This window comes from Hemiscyllium ocellatum, chromosome 31 (genome assembly GCF_020745735.1).
Source record: "Hemiscyllium ocellatum isolate sHemOce1 chromosome 31, sHemOce1.pat.X.cur, whole genome shotgun sequence".
Classification (NCBI taxonomy): Eukaryota; Metazoa; Chordata; class Chondrichthyes; order Orectolobiformes; family Hemiscylliidae; genus Hemiscyllium; species Hemiscyllium ocellatum.
The window spans coordinates 34,412,300-34,440,280 of NC_083431.1; the positions used below are offsets into that span (position 1 = coordinate 34,412,300).

The 27,981-nt window shown below is 43.0% G+C and overlaps 1 protein-coding gene across 1 annotated transcript; it reads left to right on the plus strand.

Moving 5' to 3' along the window:
- The first annotated feature begins 5,580 nt into the window (after positions 1-5,580).
- tbl2 (transducin beta like 2) lies at positions 5,581-27,795 on the plus strand. Its single transcript, XM_060848210.1, has 7 exons — positions 5,581-5,736; positions 13,166-13,296; positions 15,821-16,005; positions 23,629-23,780; positions 24,439-24,565; positions 24,785-24,937; positions 27,090-27,795. Exons 1-7 carry the CDS (start codon positions 5,619-5,621, stop codon positions 27,544-27,546), a joined length of 1,323 nt encoding a protein of 440 aa, XP_060704193.1. The 5' UTR covers positions 5,581-5,618; the 3' UTR covers positions 27,547-27,795.
- The last annotated feature ends 186 nt before the right edge of the window (positions 27,796-27,981 follow it).

Sequence of the window (27,981 nt, forward strand, 5' to 3'; positions counted from 1 at the left end):
GATCTTTTCTGGCCAACTTATAACTCTCAAGCCCCTTAACTGAGCCTTCATGCCTTATCCTCACATGAGCCTTCTTCTTTCTCTTGACAAGTGCTTCAACTTCTTTAGTAAACCATGGCTCTCTGTCTTGACAACTACCTCTCTGCCCGATAGATATATACTTATTGAGGACCCGCGGTAGATGTCCTTGAATAGCATTTCAATGTGTCTTTTGTCTGCAGTTTCCTTCCCAATCCTAATGCATCCTAAATCTTGCCTAATCACATAATAATTGCCTTTCACCCAGTTATACCTCTTTCCCTAAAGTATATACCTATCCCTGCCCATTGCTACTGTAAACATAACCAAATTGCGGTCACTTGCACCAAAGTGCTCACCTACCTCCAAATCTTACACCTGGCATAGGTTCATTCCCCAGTACCAAATCCAATATGGCATCGCCCTTGTTGGGCTGCCTACATACTGTGTCAGAACCCTCCTATACACATAGAACAAAAACTTATAGATCTAAACAACTTGAACTATGGTATTCCTAGTCAGTTCCTGAAGAAGGGCTCATGCCGGAAACTTTGACTCTCCTGCTCCTTGGATGCTGCCTGACCAGCTGCACTTTTCCAGCAACACATTTTCAGCTCTGATCTCCAGCATCTGCAGTCCTCACTTTCTCCTAGAAGTCAAAATCCCCCATAACAACTACCCTGTTATTCTCACTCCTATTGAGAATCATCTTTGTTCTCCTTTCCTCAACATCCCTGGAACAATTCGGAGGCCTATAGAAAACTCCCAACAGGGTGATGTCTCCTTTCCTGTTTCTAACCTCAGCCCAAACTACCTCAGTAGATGAATCCTCAAACCTTATCTCAACTACTGTAATATTATCCTTGATTAATAATGCCACCACCCCCTCATTTACCATCTACCCTCTCATGACCTTGTAAACCTGTCCCTGACCTCACTACCCTCAACCTCCTGTACACTAGAACTACAATTTAGGTTCCCATCCCCTGCTGCATTAGTTTAAACCCTCCTGAAGAGCATAAGCAAATCTCCCCGCTAGGAACAATGCCACCCCCCCCCCACCCTCCCTTTACTATCTTCTCTGTTTTTGCTGAAACATCTAGGTCGCAGAATCAACAACAACCATTGCTGTCCTCCTCTAACCAATTCTCTGAAATGGCCACAACATCAAAATCCCAGGTACCAATCCATGCTGCAAGTTCACTCACCTTATTCCGGATGCTCCTGGCATCGAAGTACACACATTTCAAACCAACATCCTGACTGCCAGTGTCCTCTCACGACCTTGTAAATCTATCCCTGACCTCACTACCCTCAACCTCCTGTACACTGGAACTACAATTCAGGTCCCATGCCCTGCTGCATTAGTTTAAACCCTCCCGAAGAGCATTAGCTAATTTCCCCCCTCGGTTGAAGTTGACGTTAATGCCATGTGGTTGAACAGTCATCAGGCAGAAAATGAGGTGTTCTTCCTCCAGTTGTTAGGTGGCTTGGATTTGGTGGTGAAGGAGGTCCAGGACTTGCATGTCGTTTGTAGAGTGGGAGGGGGAGTTGAAGTGGTTGGCCACAGGGGATTGGGGTTGTTGGGTGCATGTGTCTCAGAGATGTTCCCTGAAATGCTCCACGAATGGGCGTTTTGTCTCCCTGATGTAGGGGAAACCACATCGAGAGATTGTTAGCAGATGAAGTCTGTCGATGTGGTCTCCTCCACATCAGGGAGACAAAATGCAGAGAAACATGAAATAACATATGTTGGGGAAAAGAAATATTAAAGGAAGAACATGGATGATGACATTCTTAAAGTTGCAATAGTGAAGTCTAAAGTGGAATACTGTAGCGAAGTTTCCTTTCTGATCAGGCCTTTATGAAGCCCTTCCTTATCAATAGATTGACTTAGAAGTGTAATCAGTATTGCTAGGTAAGAAAATACAGCAGTGAACTTACATATATCAATATTCCATAAATAACAAAAGGAATGGATTAATTAATTTATGGCATATAGAAATTGATGTCAAAGCCAGCATTTATTGCCCAATTTTCATTACTCTTGAGAAGATAGTCGTCAGCTGTCATCTTGAATCCCTCTGGTTTCTGTGTGTTGATACACTGCAGTCCTGTTAAAGAGTGAACTGTAGGTTCTTAACCTGATGGAGGAATGGACTAGTTTGCAGATGGAGGCATTCCCATGTATCTGCTACCCTTGACCTTCTAGATGATGGAGGTCACTGGTTTGGAAGGCATTGGAGAAGGAATTTTGGCATGTTGCTGCATTGCACCTTATCAATGGTTTATACAACTGCCACTGAGTGCCCAAGGTGAAGAGAATGAGTACAGAGGAACCTTGATTATCTGGCACTTGATTATCCAAATTTTGGATTATCCAGCAAGATCGCAAGGTCCCGATGCTTGGCTAACCTGTGTTATCCAGCATTCGATTATCTGGAATTCAATTAACTGAATGAAATACTCCCTGCCCATCCTTTGGATAATCGAGATTCCTCTGTATTTAAGATGGTTAATGGGAGGGCAAACAAATGACCTGCTTTCTGTTGGATGGTATTAAGCTTTTGAGTGCTGTTGACACAGTGCACATCCAGGAAAGTGTTTTTTTAAATTCACACAGGGAACATGGGTGTCATTGGCTGGCCAGCATTTTTGCCTATCCCTAATTGACCTTTAGAAAGTGATGGTGAGCTTCTTGAACTACTGCAGTTCATGTGCAGTAGGTTGACCCAAAATGCCCTTAGGTAGGGAAATCCAGGAATGTGACATCACATCCCCACTATCTTACATCCACTTTCTCCACTGCTCTCCCCAAACTCTAACACTCCTGACAGGTGGCCCATTTGCAGCAGAAGATTTCTCCCCAACAGAGATAGGCTGCCGTGGGCATATCATTCGCAAACGTAAGAAAGATTTGGCTTGGGATTGGAGGAGCAGCTCCTCACTGGTTCTGTTCTATTTACAGGGGTAACCTTTCTCTGATTTGTTGCCTTCTCCAAAATGATTCAATTTCCCTAGAGTTTTGAGGACTTCTGGGGATAAATTTACCCATTCTTCCGAAGTATTTGGAAAGCTGAGTGGAGCATTATTTGGCAAGGGTAATACAGCATTTTTAACTAGGTAAAAACAAGGACTGCAGATGCTGGAAACCAGAGTCTAGGTTAGAGTGGTGCTGGAACCTGCTGTGCTTTTCCAGCACCACTCTAATCCAGTATCATTAACTGTCAACAGAAGGTGATTGGACTCTTTCTTGTTGGAAATCACATTGTCTGGCAATTTTCGTGAGGCAAATATTACTTGCATAGAGGAGTATTCATTTAATGGGAAGCTGGACAATCATACAAGGGAGAAGTGAATGTCAGGTTTTGTTATTAGATTTAGATAAGATAGAAGGGAGGCTCAAATAGCTGCCGGCATGCTTTCTCTGTGCTGTGTATCTTTTATTTTGTGTATATCACCTATCAGCCCAAGCCTTGATGTTGTTTGAACTGCTTTGCTGAGCTGGAACAAAGAATGCATCAGTACCAGTTTATGAGGAAGGAGAGAAAGCAGAGTTTATGTTTCAGGTCCAGAGACCCCTCTTCAGGCTCTGCTTTGTCCCCACAGATGCTGCCAGACCTACTGAGATTTCCCAGCAATTTCTGTCTTTGTTTCTGATTTCCGCAGTTGTCAGTGGCTTACCAATTTCTGGATTAGTGGTGCTGGAAGAGCACAGCAGTTCAGGCAGCATCCAAGGAGCAGTAAAATCGAAGTTCTGGGCAAAAGCCCTTCATCAGGAATACAGGCAGAGAGCCTGAAGCGTGGAGAGATAAGTGAGAGGAGGGTGGGGGTGGGAAGAAAGAGGCATAGATTACAATAGGTGAGTGGGGAAGGGGATGGAGGTGATAGGTCAGGGGGGGAGGGGGGAGTGGATATGTGGAAAAGAAGATAGGCAAGTAGGACAAGTCATGGGGACAGTGCTGAGCTGGAAGTTTGGAACCAGGGTGAGGTGGGGAAAGGGGAAATGAGGAAACTGTTGAAGTCCACATTGATGCCCTGGTGTTCCGAGGTGGAAGATGAGGCATTCTCCCTCCAGGCGCCTGGTGGTGAGGGAGCGGCAGTGAAGGAGGCCCAGGACCTCCATGTTCTCAGCAGAGTGGGAGGGAGAGTCGAAATGTTGGGTCACAGGGCGGTGTGGTTGATTGGTGCGGGTGTCCCGGAGATGTGCCCTAAAGCACTCTGCTAGGAGGTATCCAGTCTCCCCAATGTAGAGGAGACAGCATCGGGAGCAACGGATACAATAAATTATATTGGTGGATGTGCAGTTAAAACTTTGATGGATGTGGAAGGCTTCTTTAGGGCCTAGGATGGAGGTGAGGGAGGAGGTGTGGGCACAGGTTTTGCAATTTCTGCAGTGGCAGGGGAAAGTGCCAAGATGGGAGGGTGGGTTGAAGGGGGATGTGGACCTGAACAGGTAGTCACAGAGGGAACGATCTTTGCCGAAGGCGGAAAGGGGTGGGGACGCAAATATATCCCCGGTGGTGGGGTCTGTTTGGAGGTGACGGAAATGTCGGCGGATGATTTGGTTTATACAAAGGTTGGTAGGGTGGAAGGTGAGCACCAGGGGCGTTCTGTCCTTGTTACGGTTGGAGGGGTGGGGTCTGAGGGCGGATGTGTGGGATGTGGACGAGATGCGTTGGAGGACATCTTTAACCACGTGGGAAGGGAAATTGTGGTCTCTAAAGAAGGAGGCCATCTGGTGTGTTCTGTGGTGGAACTGGTCCTCCTGGGAGCAGATATGGTGGAGGCGGAGGAATAGGGAATACGGGATGGCATTTTTACAGGAGGTGGTGTAGGAAGAGGTGTAATTCAAGTAGCTGTGGCAGTTGGTGGGTTTGTAAAAATGTCGGTATCAAGTTGGTCGTCATGAATAGAGATGGAGAGGTCTAGGAAAGGGAGGGAGGTGTCAGAGATGGTCCAGGTAAATTTAAGGTCAGGGTGGAATGTGTTGGTGAAGTTGATGAATTGCTCAACCTCCTCGCGAGAGCACGAGGTGCTGCCAATGCAGTCATCAATGTAGCGGAGGAAGAGCTGGGGAGTGGTGCTGGTGTAATTACGGAAGATGGACTGTTCTACATAGCCAACAAAGAGACAGGCATAGCTGGGGCCCATACGGATGCCATGGCCACCCCTTTGGTCTGAAGGAAGTGGGAGGATACCAATGTTTGCAAGTATAGGTGTGTTATTGGAGGTTTTCGTGCATTTGTTGTAAAAACATTAAGATGGAAAACAAAGATTTCAAGTGTTTTTTCTTTTATGAATGATGATAGATGCATTTTTAGCAAACGAACATAGGAATTACATTTAGCTGTGTGGTGTGAGGTATACATGACGAATTTTATTCTGAAGTGAGCACATATAGCTAATGACCACATATGTGCCTATTCTGCATTGTCTTTCTGCAATACTATCTTAATTCACGTGCAATTACAAGTCGCTACAGAGACTGAACACGTCGCATGCACACAGAGACGTCACTGTCACGTGCGCACTGACTCCACCTCCCGGCATGCGCGCTGACGTTCCGGTAGGCGAGGTGGGGGTGGGGACGATACCCCATGGAGCCGTTCGCCATTATTGCCGTCTCCCTGCTCCTCGGGGCGCTCATTTACTTCATCTCGGCGGCGGTGACCGGATCGCGAAAGAGTTTACCGCAGGAAGGCGGCATCGTTGAGGGTAAGGAGTGGGTCGGGGATTAAAGAACCGAGTGAGCGAGTTGAATCCTTGGCACAGGCCCGCCGCCTTGCTGCTGTCAGCGCCTCCTGCTGGCTGGCGGAGTTCCCAGCGAGCTCCTTTCATGATGTGTCAGGGTCCACATAGGCGCAGCCACGCTGCACTCACTCACAGTACAGAATATTAGAGCCATAGAGATGTGCAGCACGGAAACAGACACTTCGGTCCATCTTGTCCATGCCGACCAAATAGGTCAGGCAGCAGCCGAGGAGCAGGAAAATCGACGTTTTGCCAATAACCTTTCTTCAGGGCGTTTGCCCAAAACGTTGATTTTCCTGCACCTTGGATGCTGCCTGTCCTGCTGTGTTTTCCCAGGATTCTATTCTAATATTGACTCTAATCTCCAGCATCTGCGGTACCCACTTTCACCATGCTGACCAGATATCCTAATCTAATCTAATCTAATCCCATTTGCCAGCACTTGACCCATATCCCTCTAAGGTGAAAGTGAGGACTGGACGTCAGTGTCAAGAATAGAGTATCCGTTGACATTTCGGCCACCTGCAAACGGACCCCACCACCAGGGATATACTTCCCTCCCCATCCCTATCCGCAAAGACCGTTCCCTCAGTGATTACCTGGTTAGTCCATTCCCCCCAACAACCCACCCTCTTGGCACCTTCCCCTGCCACCCCACAGGAAGTGCAAAACCTGTGCCTCCACCTCCACCTCCATCCAGGACTGCAAAGGAGCCTTCCACATCTGAAGTTTCATCTGCACATTCTCCAATGTTATCTATTGTATCCGTTGCTCCTGATACGGTCTCCTATACGTTGGGGACACTGGACACCATCTCACAGAGTCATTGAGGAAACGTCTCTGGGACACCTGCACCCATCAACTCCCCCTCCCACTCTACCGAGGACATGCAGGTCCTGGGCCACCTCCACCATCATTCCCTCACCACCTGACGCCTGAAAGAAGAATGCCTCATCTTCTGCCTCAGAACACTTCAACTCAGGGTATCAATGTGGGCGTCACCAGTTTCCACATTTCTCATCCCCCGCCTTACCCCAGTTCCAACCTGTCAGCTCAACACCATCCTCATGACCTGTCCTACCTGCCAATCTTCCTTCCCATCTATCCGCTGTACCCTCCTCTCTGACCTATCACCGTCATCCCCATCTCCATTCACCTATTGCACTCTTCGCTACCTCTCCCCAGCCCCACCCCCCTCCTATTCATCTTTCCACTGGAGGTTCCCTATCTCATTCCTGATGAAGGGCTTTTGCCTGAAACGTCGATTTTCCTGCTCCTCAGATGCTGCCTGACCTGCTTTGCTTTTCCAGCACCATTCTAATCTTGACCCCCATATCCCTCTCAACCCTCCCTATTCGTTTCCCCATCCAGATACTTTTTAAATGCTGTAGCTGTACCAGCCTCCACTTCTACTGGTAACTCATTCCAATTACGGACCACCCTCTGCGTGAAAATGTTGCCCTTTATGTGCCTTTTAAATCTTTCCCCTCACACCAAAACTATGCCCTCTCGTTCCGGACTCCCCTATCCCAGGGGAAAAAACCTTGTATATTTACTCTATCTATGCCCCTCATGATTTTATAAACTTCGAAAAGGTCACCCCTCAGCCTCTGAGCCCAAGCCTATTCAGCCTCTCCCTGTCAGTCAAATCCTCCAACCTAGGCAACCATAATCTACAACAGTTACTCAACTCAGACACAAGCACAGGCAAAACCTCATGATAGACTGTTGTAGAAGTCTCTGGCCCAAAGTTATCTATTGCTGCCAAGATTCCTACACTTGCTCTAAACAGATCTGAAACTGCTCATTACTCATCCCAGCATGTCACCTCTTGAAAGAATTCTCTGTCATACGTATCTGACTGAATTACTGATCTGCTTCCACCTTCTCCCTCTGGAGTTTCTCTTCCCTCCATTGACTACTTGCACACTAACCTCTGGATATTACCCTACGGTTTTCTTGGAAATGTTCTGGTGTGATCTGCTCTGTTGAATGTTTCCATCAGTATCTGTTGCTTTGCCACCTCATCCCATTGCTATACTGTGACATTGGTGCTCCTTTTAACAAGGTTATTTTGTCCTTAGTTTTTTTCGAGAGGTATTGTAAAGGCAGAGGTGCTGAAATGTCTGAACTGGCTACTATGGTCATGGCTAACAGATGCCACCTAAGTCAGCAATCAGAAAAGGCTTTCAGGTTTTTTAAAAACACTTGTACAATGAAACGGGAGTAGCCAGCTCTCCCAGTTCAGGGTTTTTCTAGTTTTGGATTAGTTTTAGCTGGGCTCCCAAACAAACAGCTCCATGCTGATCCTCTCTCCTGTGAGAACCTGGGTTTGAATTTACCTTTTTGCTAAGATGTGTTTATGGAATGTTGCGGGGAATCGGAACAGTTCTTTGCTAATTTGCATATTTTGTGCCCGTTGGGTTTTCAAGTAGTTATGTTATTCTAAATTTGATTTTCTTTTGCTTGTGTGTAAATAAAAACTAGTGGATTGATCAAGTGGGTCACTCCTGAAATATTCACCTTACATCTGCTTAAAACAACTGGAAAAATTAAATTCTGGCTACCACCTTAAAATGTTTTGAGGGGGTCTGGCTTGGTCCATAACACTCAGCATGGCAGGTCTGATATAAAGGGGAATAACCTGCTGTAATTCAGCCTTTTCACTTCCATCCCCAAATGGTTCAGCCAATGAAGTACTTCTGATATGTTGTCAGTATTTTTATATTTACATAAAAACAAAATTGGCTTGATGGTAGGACACAGGGTAGTGGTAAAGGGTTGTTTCTCATACTGAAAGTGGTGTTCTGCAGGGATTGGTGTTGGGTCCACTATTATTTGTCATTTACATAAATACTTTGGATAAGAAGCATGATTAGTTTGTGGATGACACCAAAGTTGGTGATATAGTGGCAATGAAGAAGGTTATCCAAAAGTACAACAGCATCTTGATCAGCTGGGTCAATGGGCCGAGGAGTTTAATTTAGAAAAATGTGAGATGTTGCATTTTGGTAAGACAAAGACAGGACTTACACAGTTAATGGTAGGGCCCTGGGTAGTAATAGGCAAAAGTGAGGACTGAAGATGCTGGAGATCAGCATCTCAATTAGAGTGGTGTTGGAAAAGCACAGCAAGTCAGGCAGCATGTGAGGAGCAGGTAAATTGACCTTTCGGACAAAAGCCCTTCATTAGGACTGAAGGCGGGGAGCCTCTGGGATGGACAGATAAATGGGAGGGGGTGGGGCTGGGGAGAAGGTAACCAAGAGGACAGTTGGAGGTGGGGATGAAGATGATAGGTCTGAGAGGAGGGTGGAGCAGATAGGTGGGAAGGAATATTGGTAGGTAGTACAGATCATGAGGATGGTGCTGAGCTGGAAGGTTGGAACTGGGGTGAGATGGGAGAGGGGAAATGAGGAAACACTGATGCCCTGAGGTTGAAGTGTCCCGAAGTGGAAGATAAAGTATTCTTCCTCCAGGCGTCAGGTGGTGAGGGAGTGACAGTGGTTACCTTCTCCCCAGCCCCCCATTTATCTCTCCTCCCCGGAGGCTCACTGCCTTCATTCCTGATGAAGGGCTTTTGCCCGAAACATTGATTTACATGCTTCTCGGATATTGCTTGATGTGTTGTACTTTTCCAGCACCACTCTAATCTAGACCCTGGGTAATATTGTCGTACAGAGATCTAGGGTTTCAAGAACATAGTTCCTTGAATGTGGTGTCGCAAGTAGACAAATGGTGAAAAAGGTGTTTGGCAAGCTTGCCTTCATTGATCAGAGGTTTGAGTATAGGAGTTGGAATATCATGTTGCGGCTGTACAGGACATTGGTGAGGCCAGTTTTGGAGTACTGCGTGCAATTCTAGTCATCGTGCTATAGGAACAATGTTATTAAATTGGAAAGGATACAGAAATGATTTACAAGGGTGTTACCAGGACTGGAGGGTTTGAGTTATATGAAAGGCTGGGACGTTTTTCCTTTTGGAATGTAGGAGGTTGAGGCGTCACCTTATAGAAATTAATAAAATCATGAGGGCCATAGATGAGAAGAATAGCAAAGGCCTTTTACCTAGGGTAGGGGAGTTCAAAACTACAGGGCAAAAGTTTAACATGAAAGGGGAAAGATTTAAAAGGGAGCTGAGGGGCAACTTTTTCCTCAGAATGTGGTTTGTATATGGAATGATTTGCTGGAAGAAATGGTAGATGCAGGTACAATTACAACATTCAAAAGACATTTAGACATTACGTGATTGAGAAAGGTTTGGTGTTACGGACCAAACGCAGGAAATGGGACTAGTTTAGTTTGGGAAGCATGGTCAATGTGGACATATTGGGCTGAAAGTTTGTAACTTTCCACAAACAGGAAGGGGAGGTCAGATAATTCAACAGTCATTAATGAAGATCATTTGACCAGTTTTAATGAATACATTTAGCAGAATCCTCCTAATTTATGAAATACAATTTAATGCAATTTGCCCTGTTTTCTCCTCACCATCATCTGATTACTTATATTGAGATACAACGTAATATCTCTGGGATTTTCATCTCCACGGTTTTGCTAGGATGTATTCATTACTTTTTGTTTTAAGAAAAGTTAATTTTTAAAAATTCTTTTTGTAATACTGCTGATTCAAGACTAAGATACTATTTAGAATGCAAGGAGAACTAACAAGCTTCCAGAGTGCAGGGTGTCCCTTACACACATGAAAACTGCACCTCAGTTTAAGCATCTCATCTGAAAGTTGGCAACTCTCAAAATGTAACATTCCCTGTACTGTGCAGAATTGTTGGCCTCGCTATTGGAATTCGGCTTGAGCCCATGACCTCTGTCTCTGAGCACAGATTACGACAAGGGCCATCACAGTCTGACCCTCCACCGCAGTCCTCCTGCGTTGCTTCTTTCCCTGGAGAAATGTTCCTAACTCCTCTGCACAATTTCAGCCAAATAAGGCAGTGGAAGCAAAAGTATTTGTCTGGATACATGTATGCTTGTATATGGTTTCACATTGTATTAGCCAATCTTACTTCCTGTTGCAATTGTAATTGATTTTTATATTAACATTTAACAATGTAACTGCTTTATTAAAAACCTACGATAGGAATCTTCATGTATAGCTGTCTGTTGTGATGTGATTGCTTGCTACATTTTTAAAGAGGTTGCAACATCACTTGGAGCAATTAACAATAGGCTTAACCAGTATTGCACATCAGAATTCTATGCAATTTATCAGCTGATGTTAACTATCAAGTGTCTAGCAGCATTAGGCAAGTCGGTTTAACAGATTAATTTCTGGGGTGATGGGGATGTTTTGTGGAGAGGAATTGAGGAAACAGGCCACATTTCTTAAAGTTTCAAAAAGATCATCTGTTATGAAATTTGCAAAATTTTTCCAGGGTGTGATGACTGACTGGTGAGTCTTGAACCATGGGACATAATCACAGGATAAAGAGTAAACTATTTAATATTGAGATGAGGAGAAATTTCTTCACTCAGGAGGTGGAAAATTACTTGAAGGGGTGTGGAAACTCAATTGTTTAGTAGGTTCAAAACAGAAATGAGTAGATTTCTAGAGGCTATTGGCATCAATGTATATGTAGAGAGTGTGGGAAAGTGATGGTGAGGTAGGTGATCAACCATAGGCAGTATCATGGACAGTGAGGAAGGTTATCAACAATTGCAGCAGGACCTTGATTGGCTGGGTGATGGGCCAGAGAATGATAGATGAAGTTTAATATATAGATAAGTGTGAGGTTTTGCATTTTGGTAAGTCAAATCAAGGTCAGAGTTTCATGGTGCATAGTAGGGCCTTAATGAGTGTAGTGGAACAGAGGGACTTTGGAGTTCAGATGCATGGTTCTCTAAGTGGAATCGTAGGTAGACAGGGCAGTGAAGAAGACTTTTGGCACTCTGGCCAGAAGATGGGAAGTTATGTTGCAGTCATATGGGACGTAAGTGAGGCTGCACTTGGAGTATAGTGTTCAATTTTGGCTACCCTGCTATAGGAAGGATGTTATTAAACTAGATGTAGTGCAGATGAAATTTACAAGGATGTTGCCTGAACTCAATGGCCTGAGTTATAGTGAGAGGTTGGACAAGCTGAGACATTTTTTTGAAGAGTATAGGAGACCTGAGTGGGAATTGTATACAGATGATGAGCGTGAGAGGCAGGGATAGGGTGAAGGTACTTGGCCTTTTCCCCAGGGTTGAGGAATCGAAGACTAGAGGGCATCAAGTATAAGGTTAGAGGGGAGAGAATTAAAGGGAACCTGTGCATATGGAATGAGCTGCCAGCAGAAGTGGTTGAGGTGGGTACATTAACAACATTTAAAAGGTGTTTGGACAAATACATGGATAGTAAAAAGTGAGGTCTGCAGATCAGAGCTGAAAATGTATTGCTGGTTAAAGCACAGCAGGTCAGGCAGCATCCAAGGAACAGGAAATTCGACGTTTCGGGTCAGAGCCCTTCATCAGGAAATCCGACGTTTTGGGCCAGATTCCTGATTTCTGATGAAGGGCTCTGGCCCGAAACGTCGAATTTCCTGTTCCTTGGATGCTGCCAGACCTGCTGTGCTTTAACCAGCAACGCATTTTCAGCAAATACATGGATAGGAAAGGATTAGAAGGATGTGGGCCAAGTGCAGGGATATAGGGTTAGCGTGGGCAGACACTTTGGTTGGGATGGACCAGTTTGGGCCAAAGGAGTGAGTCTACTCTGAGTCATATGAGAAATCTAAATGAGTGACGACTTTATCATTGTTAAGCTAAAAATATGGTGATAGAGAATATGATGTATTTATCTTTGTGCCAATTATTTTCTATAGAAATCCCAGGCTTTTGTTCATGCTTCCTTTCCTGTGTATCACCTGTGTCCCTCCCATGGCTTCTGTTACTTTTACTGCCTATCAGCAGATAAAATGCTCATTCAATTTTTTGTTTAATTCATTCATAGTATGAGGATGTTGCTAGCTAGGCCAGCACTTATCACCCAACCCTAATTGCCCAGAGGGTAGTTAAGAGTCAACCACATTGCTGTGGGATTGGAGTCACATGTAGGTCAGGCCAAGTAAGGAAGACAGTTTTCTTCCTTCAAGGAAATTAGTGAACCAGATGTTTTTTTTTTCCCCCTGACATTCAGTAATTAATTCATGATCATCATTAGACTCTTCATTCCAGATTTTTTTTTTATTGAATTCAAATCCCACCATCTGCCATGGCAGGCGTTCAAGCCTGAGTCTCCTGAACGTTATCTGGGTGTCTGGCGTAACATTCCACCAATAATTCTACAAAGCATCCTCCCCCAACTGAACCCCCATTGAATACTTTTTGGTTATAGACAAATATATAACTTACTTATTATAAAATATCAGTGAACTGAAGTCATCTGTTGTTTTATTCAGAGGACAGTAAAGTCAGTAATGGAGTGAGTGACAAAAACACAGCATCAAAGAAGCAGAAATTACAGCGTCCACGTAAAGAAAAATTGCAGCAACATGTGTTTTCCCACCCATTGTTGGCTACTTCATTAAAGGTAAGGCACTGTATTTATATACAATAAATCCTTTACCACACTACGTACTTCAATAGTCATGTTAATAATTAGAATTGCACCTGAGATGGGAGAAAAGCTGGATAAAATCTTAGTTCATATTTGTAGATCAGCAACAGCTTGCACTTATACGATGTCTTTCATGTAGAGAACAAAACATTCCATACCTATGCCAGAGGAGCAATTTTTGAAAAAATCTGGACTTCTCTACCTTTCGTGTGGCTGAAATGTTTTTAGGACTGCATACCACCCGTAACAACTAGTACAAAAGCAACAGCTATAGCTGCTGGAAATCTGAAATTTTAGTTAGAAGATGCTGGAAATACTTAGCAGTTCAGGCAGCAGGGATAGGGGGAGAAACTTAGCTAATGTTTCAGATTGTTTCATGTCTGAGACAAGATAGAAATGAAATAGGTTTTGAGCAAGTGGAAGGGAGGGGAATGTGGAAGAACAAGATGGAAGGTCCATGATAGGATGGGAGACAGGGTACAAAAATCAAAGGGATTGGTAAGGGGCATAAGAAAAATAAATATGTATTGTAAAGAAACAGATGAATATGAATGTCAGCCATCTGATTGGAATGTGAAGGAATGAAGAAAAAAAATTAGATGCACTGAAGCAGCAAATAATTCCAAGCAGGATCTCTCTGTTTGCAAGCATGACCCCTGAGCTTTCTATCATTTGTCATTTTACTTCTCCACTCTGTTTTCATTTTGATTCTTTCTGTGCTTGGTCTGCTCTAATGTTCCTATGAAACTTCAGTATCAAAACCTTATCTTTTTTGGCATGCTAGATTCCATGTTGAGTTAGATCATAACTTCTGCCTCGATATTTTTGTTTTGTTTTTGTTTGTTAACATTAGGTTTGTTCTGTTTCCACAGATACTGTCTGACCTGCTGAGTATTTTTGGCATTTTCTGTAACAGCCATTGCTGTACAGGATGATGTCTTCATGCAATTTTATGCTTTAGTTTCTCAACTGCTGGTTGAAGAGTCCACCACTGGGCAACTTTTTCTGATTCTCAGGTAGAATTCTGGTGTGACTGTGACAAAATAATGAAATGGGGTTTCCCCCTCTAAGCCCAGACTATTTTTATGAGGATAGACTGTTCAAGTTTTTTCCAGTCTGACATTAATGAGCTGTAAGTTTTACTTCCATTCTAATCTGATGTTTGTCAGCCCAGTGAGCTTGTTCTCATTTGGTTAGTGTCAGGTGTTGGTCTCATATTAACAATCAGGCAGAGAAAAATTTATAGGTGCTGGATTTGTATGTTCTTTACCATCTGGTCAATGTTGAGTGTGAGCTGTTTGAGATTGTTCCCATCTAGCTGGTGGAATGCAGTTTTGTGCCCTGTTCAGTTGACAGTGAACATGAGTTTGCATAATTTCTCCCATAACCTCTAGTTCCTCTCTGTGATGTTGCTGACTCTGCGTATGTGGGCAGTGCCTGTCTGATATTAAATATGGACCTTGGAACTAACAGCTATTAGAGATATTGGAGATAAATTTCAGTGTTAATACAGGATAAATTCCTGTGAGCTACTATATATATTTAACTATGCTAGAGGAACTCTATGCAAGTACATTGGTGACAGCACAAGAAGAGCTCCATTGTGGTAATGCTTATGCATTTTAAACTTCAAAGTTGTTGCATTTAGGTTTATTGTAAATATGATAGAAACTAAAACTATCATAAGCAATCTAGGCATCTTACTTTTATGGGAGTTGACTCTCACTGCTCTCTCTCTGTCTCTCTATCTGTTTGCATGATCGTGTAACCCAGGGTGTGACAATAATAGTCCCTTGTGATCTGGACATGGTATTCGTGTGATCCGCATGTGTACTTCTTCAAATTATCCGAAGGTGAAGCAAGTGAACACTTGGTGCTACACAAAAAATGAGCTGCTTTATTACACAGTAAGATGAACATGCAGAACACCACTTACTTCAATCTGTATAGTTTATCTTTGCACAATAATTTAAATTAACGCATGTTGTACTACCTACATCAATGGATCATCCTACTTGACTCAAAGAAGAAATCTTTGATCTATACTTCAGCATCTGTAACTAAACAAAAGCTCTCTAATGATCATTACTGCCTCTTGGCTTTCTGGTTTTCAAACCTGACTGCTTAAGTCTATAATTCTGTAGCAATCCTGCAGTGCACAGTTTGTTTAAAAAAAGGAAGATCTGTTGGATCTCCTAAATATCCAGCACCAGCTACTCCCAAAATAATAGGCATGAGGTTTTTACTGAGCAGAAACTAGCATGTAGCTTACAGTGAGCAATCCAGGAAACATCATTAAAGTTGGTCTTTTAGCAATTTAATTGTCTCTCATTTCCAGATCTTTTGTTAAAATTGTACAATGAAGTTAAAGCACATTTGGAATCACACATTTTTGAATGTAACATGCAACAAAGAATGATCAAAAGATCCTGAAGTATACGTGAGAAATGTATTGTCAGTAATTGTATTTTGATTGATTTGTTACTTTGCTTTGAAGAGTCACAGTGGGAATGTCAGCTGCTTGGATTTCAGTAGCAATGGAAAGTACTTGGCTTCCTGTGCTGATGACCGTACAGTGCGAATTTGGAGTACAAAAGATTTTCTTGAGCATGAACATCGTTGTGTCCGAACTAATGTTGAGCTTGACCATGCCACACATGTGCGCTTCAGCCCTGACTCCAGGTAAGATGTGATCTTTTTTTTAATCATTGAACAAAGCCAAAGAATTTTTATAGAATCGGAGGCTATGTGGCCTGTCATGAATGTGGCTATTTGAAAGAAGAGCTGACCTATTACCTCTTCATCTCCTCTGCCCTGAAGCTCTTCAGCCCAGTCATCTCCTCTGCCCTGAAGCTCTTCAGCCCAGGTCATCTCCTCTGTCCTGAAGCTCTTCAGCCGTCTCCTAGTTGATCTTAACCTGCTGCAAATCCTCTTGCAAGGATGCCTACCTTGAAGAAGCTCTCCTCCTCCCTCTACAAGGATCTCAATGAGTCCCTCTCTCATTGCACCCACCAGGTCGTCATCTCTGCCCTGAAGCTCTTCAGCCGCCCTCTTGATCTGCAATTTTCTTCCCGACCTCTCTGCACCCACTCCCTCTCCGGCCTATCACCCTCACCCTCACTTCCTTCCACCTATCGTATTCCCAGCGCGCTTGGCACACCAGCCTCATTCCTGAAGAAGGGCTTATGCCTGAAACATCGATTCTCTTGCTCCTTGAATGCTGCCTGGCCTGCTGTGTTTTTCCAGCACCACATTTTTCAACTCTTCATCCCCTGCTCCCTATAACCCTGCTCATTCTCTTCCTTGTCAGATAATAATTTAATTTTCTCTTGAATCCCCCAAATGAACCTGTCTTGACCACATTCTTGGGTAGTATATTCCAAATTCTTACTGTTCTACACAATAAAATATTTCCTCCTCTTGGCTTTGCTTCCTTTGCCAATTGTCTTGTTCTTCATCCACTAGGGACCGTTCTTCCCTATCATCTTTGTCTAGACATTTATTGATTTTGAATACCATGGTTAAATCTCCCCATAGCCCTCGCTTCTTCAAGGAGTATGTTCCCAACATTTTAAGTCCTGTTTCTCATCTGGAAACTATTTTCATAAATCACTTCTGCAATGTTTCTAATGCTTTCACATCCTACCTAAAGTATGATATTCAGAAATGAATCCCAATGATCTTTTGAAGACTGATCCAGTGTTTTGTTATAGTTTAACATAACCTCCTTGCTTTTATACTCCAGGCTCTTACGAATAAAGTCTGTATTCTTTATTAACCATGCACGTAATCTATCTTGCCACCCTCCATGATTTATGTACACAAACATCTACTACCTTTGTTCTGTATCTCCGTTAGATTATGTCACTTTTTTAAAAAAAATGTTTTTCCTTGTTCTTTCCACCAAAATGAATCATTGTACACTCTGTTATGATTCTAGCTGCTGGTAATATTAGACAAGTCAAGAATGAAACCTTGCTTGATAGGTCATATCTTTTACGTTTTGCAGTTGATTGCATGGTAGTCCATCATTGTAACATTCACACGGCCACAGATGTTCTTTAGCAGTAAAACATTAAATTTATCATGTGAAAGACAAAAGCAATAGAATTCAATACTGCATGTAATACCACAAAAATTTTAATATGAATAGCAAAACAAAGTTTCAACTTGTTCTTCAACACTATCTTTTTACAACTACTTAATTTCAGGAAAAAAAAGTCACTCCTATCTCAACTGTTTAAGCTTTTATCTTACTGACTCTACTGTTTTTACTCCTGGTACCACTGATTTGATTTGATGTATTACTGTCATGTACCTAGGTGTAGTGAAAAGTTTTGTTTTGTGTGCAGTGCAGACCGGTCATACCATACAAAGTGCATTAGAATAATAGGACAGAGTGAAGACTAAGTGTTACAGCTATGGAGAAAGTGCACAGAGAGCGCGATCAATGTGAAATTTAAAATTTTGAGTGGGGAAGAAGCTGTTCTTGAATCTGTTCATATGTGTGTGCAAACTTTTTTATATCTTCTGTAAGAGAATAAAACTAGAGTGGGAGGGGTCTTTGATTATATTGGTTGCTTTCCCGAGACAGTGGGAAGTATAAATGGAGTCAATAGACGGAAGGCTGGTTTACATATTGGACTGGGCTGTATTTGTGTCCCTCTGTAGTTTCTGGTGTCTTGGGGAGAGCAGTGACTAAACCACACGCTGATGCATCCAGATTGAAAGTCTTCTATGGTGCATTCTTTAAAACTTGATGAGTCCTTGTGGGCATTCTGAAGTTCCTTAGCCTCCTGAGGAAGTAGAGATGTTGCTATGCTTTCTTGACCATTACATCATCCAGGGTAAACCAGGTGATTATTGGTGATCGTCGCTCTCAGGAACTTAAACCTCTCGATCATATCCACCTGAGAGACGTTGATGTAGGCAGGACCATACCCTCCACTCCACTTCCTGAAGTCAGTCGCCATTTCCTTCATTTTGCTGACATCAATGGACAGATCGTTATCTTTTCACAGTGTTGCTCAGCACAGTTTCTTTCCCATATTCTGTTTTGTCATTGTTTGAGATCTGCCCTACAATAGTGGTGTAGTCAGCAAACTTGAAAAAAAGAGTTGGAGTGGAATTTGGCCATGTAGTCATGAGTGTATAAGGAGTACAATAGGAGGCTTGTGGGGCACCAGTTTGGAGGATTATGGTGGAGGATATGTTGCCACTTATTCTTACTGATTGCCTTCAAAGGAAAGGAAGTTGAGGATCCAGTTACAGCGAAGGAAGCCAAGTCCAAGGTCTCCAGAGTTCAGAGATGAATTATGTTTGGAATTATAGTATTGAAGGCAGAACTGTATCTCTTTTGTACTGCTGAGAGAGTTTTATATTTCCTTTCCAAGTCCATGGGCATGAGCCTTTTGCAGTTCTCATGGCCGAACCTTCTCAGTTCTAACAACATGACTACTTCTATCCAAGCTTTCTTGACTTAGAAGCTCGACAAGCTTAAACACTTTTGGCTAAGCTGACTGGTTACCCTGAACTAAAAGCATGATTTTTCCATCTCTGAGAAACTGATATATTTTTGAATTGAACCTCTAAACTCTGAAGCTAAAAGTACTGGATTCCGGATCTGTTGTAAACCTAGCAGTATAAACGTTCCATCCATTAACGCTACAGGAGTTCTGCCAGGCACTTGACTACAGTCACATATATTTTAGGAATTGATGCACTTAAGTATCTGCTTATCAAGTGATGTTCTGACCACTTTAAAAATAAAAACAAAATGGAACTGGCCCAAATATATCTGCCTCTATTTTAAAATCCAATATTCTCAGAGGAAACTCAATTATCTGAATAAGATGGGCAGGCGCTATTTCATTCAGACAATTGATTATTCAGTTAATTGATTTCCTCTGGGGCTCAGTTTTCTGTGAAGTCTGCTCCCTGTTCAGGAGACTAGGCACACTGCGCGTGAGCCCACACCCCCTGCCCGCCCCTCCCATCCAGCTGCCAACCCAGTCCGTCCACACCACCCCGGACAACTGGACTGTACATCAACAGTAAGACTGTTGCTGTCTTTTGTAAGCACGCACGTACACACAGACACACGTGCACCTTTTTACTGCAAAGTTTTGACAGGTTCCACCTCTGCCCTGTACAGGGCAATGTTGGAGAGATTATCTGGGGAAGGGGGGCTTAGGGTACACCCCTGTGTAGAACTCCAGGGACAGTGTGGGGCTCAGGGGGAGGGAGAGAGAGAGAGTGCAGACAATCGGTCATTTGGAGACGGTGCATGGACTGTCCGTGACTGTTCTCAGCAGCATTTCAGTCATTTTTCGTCATGGTACCTGTAAACTAAAGAAGCGATCAGGGTTGAAACAGCTTTTTGATGTAATGTTTCTATCAGGAGCTTGAGATCCCCTTCAGATAATCCGAAATATCTAACCTACCTTTCATCATACCTGCATTAAATATTATCTTCGAGGAGAAAGTGAGGTCTGCAGATGCTGGAGATCAGAGCTGAAAATGTGTTGCTGGAAAAGCGCAGCAGGTCAGGCAGCATCCAGGGAACAGGAGATTCGACGTTTTGGGCATAAGTCACTGACAACTGCGGATATCAGAAACAAGGACAGAAATTGCTGGGAAATCTCAGTAGGTCTGGCAGCATCCAAGGAACAGGAAATTCGACGTTTCGGGCATAAGCCCTTCATCAGGAATGAAGAAAGTGTGTCCAGCAGGCTAAGATAAAAGGTAGGGAGGAGGGACTTGGGGGAGGGGCGATGGAGATGCGATAGGTGGAAGGAGGTCAAGGTGAGGGCGATAGCCCGGAGTGGGGTGGGGGCGGAGAGGTCAGGAAGAAGTTAGGAAGGCGTTAAGAAGAGGTTAGGAAGGCGGTGCTGAGTTCGAGGGATTCGACTGAGACAAGGTGGGGGGAGGGGAAATGAGGAAACTGGAGAAATCTGAGTTCATCCCTTGTGGTTGGAGGGTCCCAGGCGGAAGATGAGGCGCTCTTCCTCCAACCGTCGTGTTGTTATGGTCTGGCGATGGAGGAGTCCAAGGACCTGCATGTCCTTGGTGGAGTGGGAGGGGGAGTTAAAGTGTTGAGCCACGGGGTGGTTGGGTTGGTTGGTCCGGGTGTCCCAGAGGTGTTCTCTGAAACATTCCGCAAGTAGGCGGCCTGTCTCCCCAATATTTCGCTTCCCCGGTCCCCAACGCCTTATCTTCACCATGGACTTCCAGTCCCTGTACACCTCCATCCCCCATTACGAAGGACTCAAAGCCCTCCACTTCTTCCTTTCCCGCCGCACCAACCAGTACCCTTCCACTGACACCCTCCTTCGACTGACTGAACTGGTCCTCACCCTGAACAACTTCTCTTTCCAATCCTCCCACTTCTCCAAACTAAAGGAGTTGCCATGGGCACCCGCATGGGCCCCAGCTATGCCTGCCTCTTCGTAGGATATGTGGAACAGTCCATCTTCCGCAACTACCCTGGCACCACCCCCCACCTTTTCCTCCGCTACATCGATGACTGTATCGGCGCTGCCTCGTGCTCCCACGAGGAGATTGAACAGTTCATCCACTTTACCAACACCTTCCACCCCGACCTTAAATTCACCTGGACCGTCCCAGACTCTTCCCTCCCCTTCCTAGACCTTTCCATTTCTATCTCGGGCGACCGAATCAACAAGGACATTTACTATAGACCGACTGACTCCCACAGCTACCTCGACAACACCTCCTTCCACCCTGGCCCCTGTAAAAACGCCATCCCATATTCCCAATTCCTTCGTCTCCGCCGCATCTGCTCCCAGGAGGACCAGTTCCAATACCGTACAGCCCAGATGGCCTCCTTTTTCAAGTACCGCAGTTTCCCCCAGACATGATCGACAATGCCCTCCACTGCATCTCCTCCACTTCCCGCTCCTCCGTCCTTGAGCCCCGCCCCTCCAAACGCCACCAGGTCAGAATCCCACTGGTTCTCACCTACCACCCCACCAACCTCCATATACACCGTATCGTCCGTCGTCATTTCCACCACCTCCAAACGGACCCCACCACCAGGTATATATTTCCCTCCCCTATCAGCGTTCCGAAAAGGCCACTCCCTCCGTGATTCCCTCGTCAGTTCCACACCCCCCACCAACCCAACCTCCACTCCCGGCACCTTCCCCTGCAACCGCAAGAAATGCAAAACTTGCGCCCACACCTCCTCCCTTACTTCTCTCCAAGGCCCCAAGGGATCCTTCCATATCCGCCATAAATTCACCTGCACTTCCACACACATCATCTATTGCATCCGCTGCACCCGATGTGGCCTCCTCTATATTGGGGAGATAGGCCGCCTACTTGCAGAACGCTTCAGGGAACACCGCTGGGACACCTGGACCAACCAACCCAACCACCCTGTGGCTCAACACTTTAACTCCCCCTCCCACTCCACCAAGGACATGCAGGTCCTTGGACTCCTCCATCGCCAGATCATAACAACACGATGGTTGGAGGAAGAGCGCCTCATCTTCCGCCTAGGAACCCTCCAACCACAAGGGATGAACTCGGATTTCTCCAGTTTTCTCATTTCCCCTCCCCCCACCTTGTCTCAGTCAAATCCCCCAAACTCAGCACCGCCTTCCTAACCTGCAATCTTCTTCCTGACCTCTCCACCCCCACCCCACTCCGGACTATCACCCCCACCTTGACCTCCTTCCACCTATCGCATCTCCATCGCCCTTCCCCCAAGTCCCTCCTCCCTACCTTTTATCTTAGCCTGCTGGACACACTTTCCTCATTCCTGATGAAGGGCTTATGCCTGAAATGTCGAATCTCCTGTTCCTTGGATGCTGCCAGACCTGTTGCGCTTTTCCAGCAACACAGTTTCAGTTTAAATTTTATCTGCCATGTTCTGTTTATTTCACCAACTGGTCTTTGTCCTTTTTAAATTTTTATGCTATCTTTCTCACGGTTCACAACGCAAGCTTTGAATTATCTGCAAATTTTGAAATTGTGCCTTCTTCACTAAAGTCCAGATTATTGCAATACGTTAATAAGAAGATGGGTCCCAACACTAACCGCTTGGGAGCTCCACTTTAATTCAGTCTGAAAAGCACCCACCAGCTGCTTGCTGGTTCCTATCGTTAAGCCAATTTCACATCCATTTTGCTGCTGTCCCTTTTATTCCATAAACTCATAACATTTCTTGGAAAGCTATTGCGTGCCACACTATATCAAATACGTTATGGAACCCCATGTTGCATGTATACCATATCACCCTTCTCTTATATCTGATCAAAAGATGAAGCATTTCGTTGAAATAATATTGCCCTTTTTTTAAGACATGTCGTGCTTTTTCTTTAATTAACTGCATTTGTCCAGATAACTTAATTTTGACCTGAACTATAGGTCTTCAAAGCCTTGCTACCAGTTACACTGACAGTTGACCTGTAGTTGCTCGCCTTGTCCATATTCCCTTATTTGAACAAGGGTAAATATACCTCTATACTTGATATAATTTTGAAGCACTTTATCTCATGGCTGAAACCTGGAGCCTGTGCTGCTACAACTGTTACACATCTCATATATGATTATGATTATGACTCATTGGTAGCATCCCTCCCACTGGACCGGGAGACCTGGGTTCAAATCACACCTAGTTCAAAGGTGTGTTACAACAGCGCTGAACAGGTAGATGAGGAAAATAGGTTAAATTTTTAAAAAACACAGCACTGGAAGCATCTTGGAGTTCCTGCATGTCACAGAATGGGTACTCTATAGATTTTAGCTGTCCTGGCATTCCTATATTAAAAATTACTGCTTAAAACAAACTACTCCCCTTCTGACATCACTTAAGTATCAGGAAGATATATGAATATTTTACTTTAACCTTTATTACATTTAAACTCAAAGTTTCAATTTTCTAGTTTATTATACTAACTCCCTAACTTTACAAAGGAAATTGAAACTATAGTATTCACCTGCCAGTCACATTGATGAGATGGTAGAATTTTGGTTATTGCTAATTTTTGAATACATTATTTGACATAGTATTTAGCTTTTTTGTTATGGGAAGAAAATTATTTTACTGTTCTGTACATAGCAAACAGAAACTCACTTGCTGATTAGCTCAGCCTGAATTGCTGATTTGGTGAGAGTGGAAATACATGTAATTTGTCAGTTTATAGGTGGTTGCTCATTACTCTGAATTCAACTTGTCTGACCCTTGACTCTGTCTGACGCAGCAACCCTGAGCCTTGTTCGTTGAGATACTAGCAGTGTATTAATGTGATTTTTTTTTCTAAAATTCTGTCACAACAGAGCTTTCATCACATGGCTGGCAAATGAAGAAACAATCCGTGTTTTTAAAATGATCAAAAAGGATGATGGTACATTCACATTCACTGCTGCACCTGAAGACTTCCCGAAGAAGCACAAAGCTCCAATTGTGAACATCGGAATTGCCGAAACAGGTGAGGGCAACATGACTGCTTAGGGTTCATCTAGCATTTGCGGTTTGCTTCACTCGGCTAAGAGATCAGTAATTTTGGCCAGAGATGGGTGAGCTTTGACTCAGAATTTACTACTGTTCATTTTCATTTGTTTGGGAGCATTTTCCCCTTGAATCGAAAAGCCAGCCTGCTTCTTTGGTATCCATAGTTTTGTTTTGTTCATGTGCCGAAATGTACAAGATGTTTATCAGATAAGGAGCTAAATTATTGATTTGTTTCATGCTTTGTACTTTGAGAATGCATCACACTAAATTAATAACACTTTATCTACCTATCGTCTCAATGCAAGTAAAGACAGGTATTTTATGTCGTTCTAAGCAAAGCATTTCGAGTATTGTTTTCCAAAATTCTTCACTTGTGACTATGATCTAGGATGACTTGCTAGATTCCCCTTACCCCAGCCTTTCAAGGGACATTGTCTATACCTTCTAATGACCTGATTGTAGATATTCTGTATTAGAAAAATACAGATACGAACCCATGCCACATGGTGAGACTTGGACTTTGCATGACTAGTGTTTTAAAAAATGTCAGAAATACAGTGGGACTTGTCCTTTGTTGCAGTATAACTATAACATGAGATATGTTAACTGTTTCTCTATCTTAATCTTAATTACAGGAAAATTCATTATGTCTGCATCGAATGACACTACCATTCTGATTTGGGACTTGAAAGGAGAGGTTCTGGCTACAATTAACACTAACCAGATGAACAATGCATATGCTACAGTGTCTCCTTGTGGAAGGTTGGTGTCATTCACTTTAATTTTAAGTAATCAAAAGCCAGCAGTGATAACATTCAGACTGGTTGCAGTGGGACAGGGAAGGCCAGAACACACACCTCCGTTGGGACTGACCAACTGCCACTTTGCAACCAGTATTTGAGATATAACTTTGTATGTTAAACTTTACCACCTGGCTTCCAAAAACAATTAATGAGACATCTTTCGTTTCCATTGTTGCAGGTTTGTGGCATCATGTGGCTTTACACCAGATGTGAAAGTTTGGGAAGTGTGTTTTACTAAATCGGGCTCATTCCGGGAGGTGATGAGGGCCTTTGACCTAAAGGGTCATTCAGCTGGCATATACTCATTTGCTTTCTCCAATGACTCCACGAGGTGAGACTCTGTATGACCATCTCTCATACATTATCTGAAGTAGTCGGCGTTATTTACAAAGCATCCACCTCACTGCTGTCCAGATTTCAATGGTTTTATTTATTTCCACTTATATCGTTCAGTTGTATAATATTGCAGAGACCAAGTGAGAGGAAATTCACAGAGAAAGGAAATGACCCTTGAGATCACTTTTAGTATAAATTTTTTGAGAACTGTAGCATGTTGACTGTCAAGAACCTCATGGCCTCCAATCCACCAGGGCAACGTGGGGAAAAAATCCTAGACAATTTCACAGAATACTTGGGGAAATTCTTCTTTGATTCCTTTGAGGTGATCACATCAGGAGACCTGTGAATCACAATAGTGTAGCCCAGTGCTCAAAGTGCTTCCTGTAGGTTGCATGCCAGTCACAGTTCAAAACCAGCTGTCTCTTGAATCCCTGCAGCAAAACTCTGTTAATTAGACTTGCTGATAACTTAACTTATCCTTCTGTAAGTATACTACTTTATGACACAGTACTGGATGTGTATGACACAACTTGCATATATTTTCCCTGGTATTCCTTAACTAACCTAATTCAAATAGTTTATTTGATTGAACATTATCTGCTTCCTTTATTAGTTTAAAAGTCTCTGCTTTTCTAAAGTAAAAACAACAGGCTCTCGGTGCTGATTGCTGCAATTAAGTAATCTCTCTTGACTAATTTTCAAGACCTGTAAAAGAGTTCCCAGTAGAAGGGACCAAATTTGGATGCAATATTTAATGAAGCCACTTATAGGATTTTGTTTTGTTTATGTTCTGTATCAGATCAAGCAATGTTATCTCTAAAGTTTGCAGCACTCATTGTGAATTTGCTATAGCAACAAGGTTCTCTTTCTACTCAACTTTCTTTAATCTTTCAGCCATCCATAGTGTAAAGATGCTTGCTGTTCATTTACATTGCCTGATATATCCATTTCCCACCCTGTTCCCCACCTCGAATGATACTATATTTATTTATGCTAAATGACAATTACTTTCACCCCTTGCATTGGGTTTGATTGCCATTGTTTCAATGAAGTTCTAACTTTCGTACTTGTGTTTGGATCTTATGCAAGCTTTCAGGTAGTTCTTCCAGTGCTATTGACCAAATGATTATGATAGTGAAGAGCAGTGACCGCAGGACTGCTTCATAGGAGATTCCACTAGTTACCAGTTATCACACAAGCCTCAACAGTAACAACTTTCTGTCTCTAAGATTGCAAGCAATGTTTTCTATCTTATGTCAAGATTTTCCGACCAATTGCACAGTACTATGTCTTTATTGTGACAATGAATGGTACTTTCTCAAAACTTTGAAAACGGAAGCAAACAATTCCAATTGAATTACCTACATCCACCAACCTAACATATTCATCAAAGCAATTCTACAGTTTGATAAAATGTGTTCACTTTTTACCAGAATTCATGTTGAGAATCTTTTCAGTCAGCGCATCTTCCACAGCACATCCGATTGTTTTAGCAACTTTCCTGTAAAATCAAGCTAATAATTATGTAATTTTTCATTTTTATCTTGTTCTCCTTTTGTTATGTATTGGTAACGTACCTGCATATTGATATTGGACCTATACAAATCTTGAGCAATTATCTCTTGAAATAGACCAAGTAAATTAGGTAACAGTCCTTTAGATTATGGTTCTCTTTGCTTTGGATAAGAGAATCAGATCACAAAGACCAGACTCAGCAAGTGGAAGAATGAAAGTGATTTATTGTTGCACTAAGCAATTCTCTTTCCTTTAGTTTGTATGTTATGTAATACCAGGATAGTCATTAACCTGAATAATGGGTGGCTATTGGAATTAACGGACTGCCCCATTTGCTTCTTGCAGATAGAGAACAATATTGACTGACTGAAGTCCTGTGAGCATCTTGCTGATAGGTTTATTGTTTAAATAAATGAGAGCAATTAAAAAGGGAAATAGGAAGGTAGTACATTTTAACTGGTGAATTGATTAGTTATTTATTGGTTGGTTCGAATAAATCATACGTGAGAGTTTAGAATTACTCAAATTATTAATGATTATATGGAAGTTCTTGAATTTAATTTTTAATAGATTGTTAAATCACAAATGTTGAGGCGTTTTGTCATATCTCTGATTTGTTTCCTTGACAGAATGGCAACAGTTTCTAAGGATGGCACCTGGAAGCTCTGGGACACTGATGTCCAGTACAAACAGCAGCAGGACCCCTATTTGCTGTACACAATGAAGTACGAAGTCTCTGATCCCTGCCGAATTGCGCTTTCTCCTGATGCCAGGGTGGTTGCTATTTCCAGTGGCTTCAACATTACAGTGCACAATGCCAAAACGGGCAAACAGGAGGAAGAGATTTTAAACGTGCATGGGGAGGAAATTACTGGCTTGGCATTTGACGTCAACAGTAGATTTTTAGTTTCGTGTGGTGATCGTGCAATCCGAGTCTTCCACAATGTGGTGGGTTACCGTGCGGTTATTGAAGAGATGGAAGTCAGGCTAAAGAAAGCAACAAATGAAGCAATGCGAGAAAGACTACAGCAACAGATTAGTGATGCTCAGAAGGCATTAGAGGCAGTATGCATAAGGAAAGAGTAAAACAACAACAAATCAGCATTGGTTTTGAATTTGTCTTTCTGGGCGACCTCTGTAAACTCTGAGGAATGTTTGAGATTTCACTTTAACTGTATACTGTTTGTCCACAAAATAAACATGATAGCCCTTACAGTTATGGTTCCAGCCATCACTAAAAGTCATTTTCAAGTGCAAGTGGACTGAAACTGTTTTGTTTGGAGCAGAATTTCTGCAAATGAAGAAAATACAGATTTTTGACCAGTACCTGAAGTTGGTTCTCCTTTTATTGCTTTGTCATTCTGTAGCATAAAACAGTGTAACAGGCTGACTGTGTACTTCAGAAAATGAGATTTTTTTGAGATCCATTGAGATCTTAATTTTAGATTTCAACATAATGATGGAATGGTGTTAGTTTCTACACAACTCTATACTATTAGTAAATTGTTCTAATTGAAAACC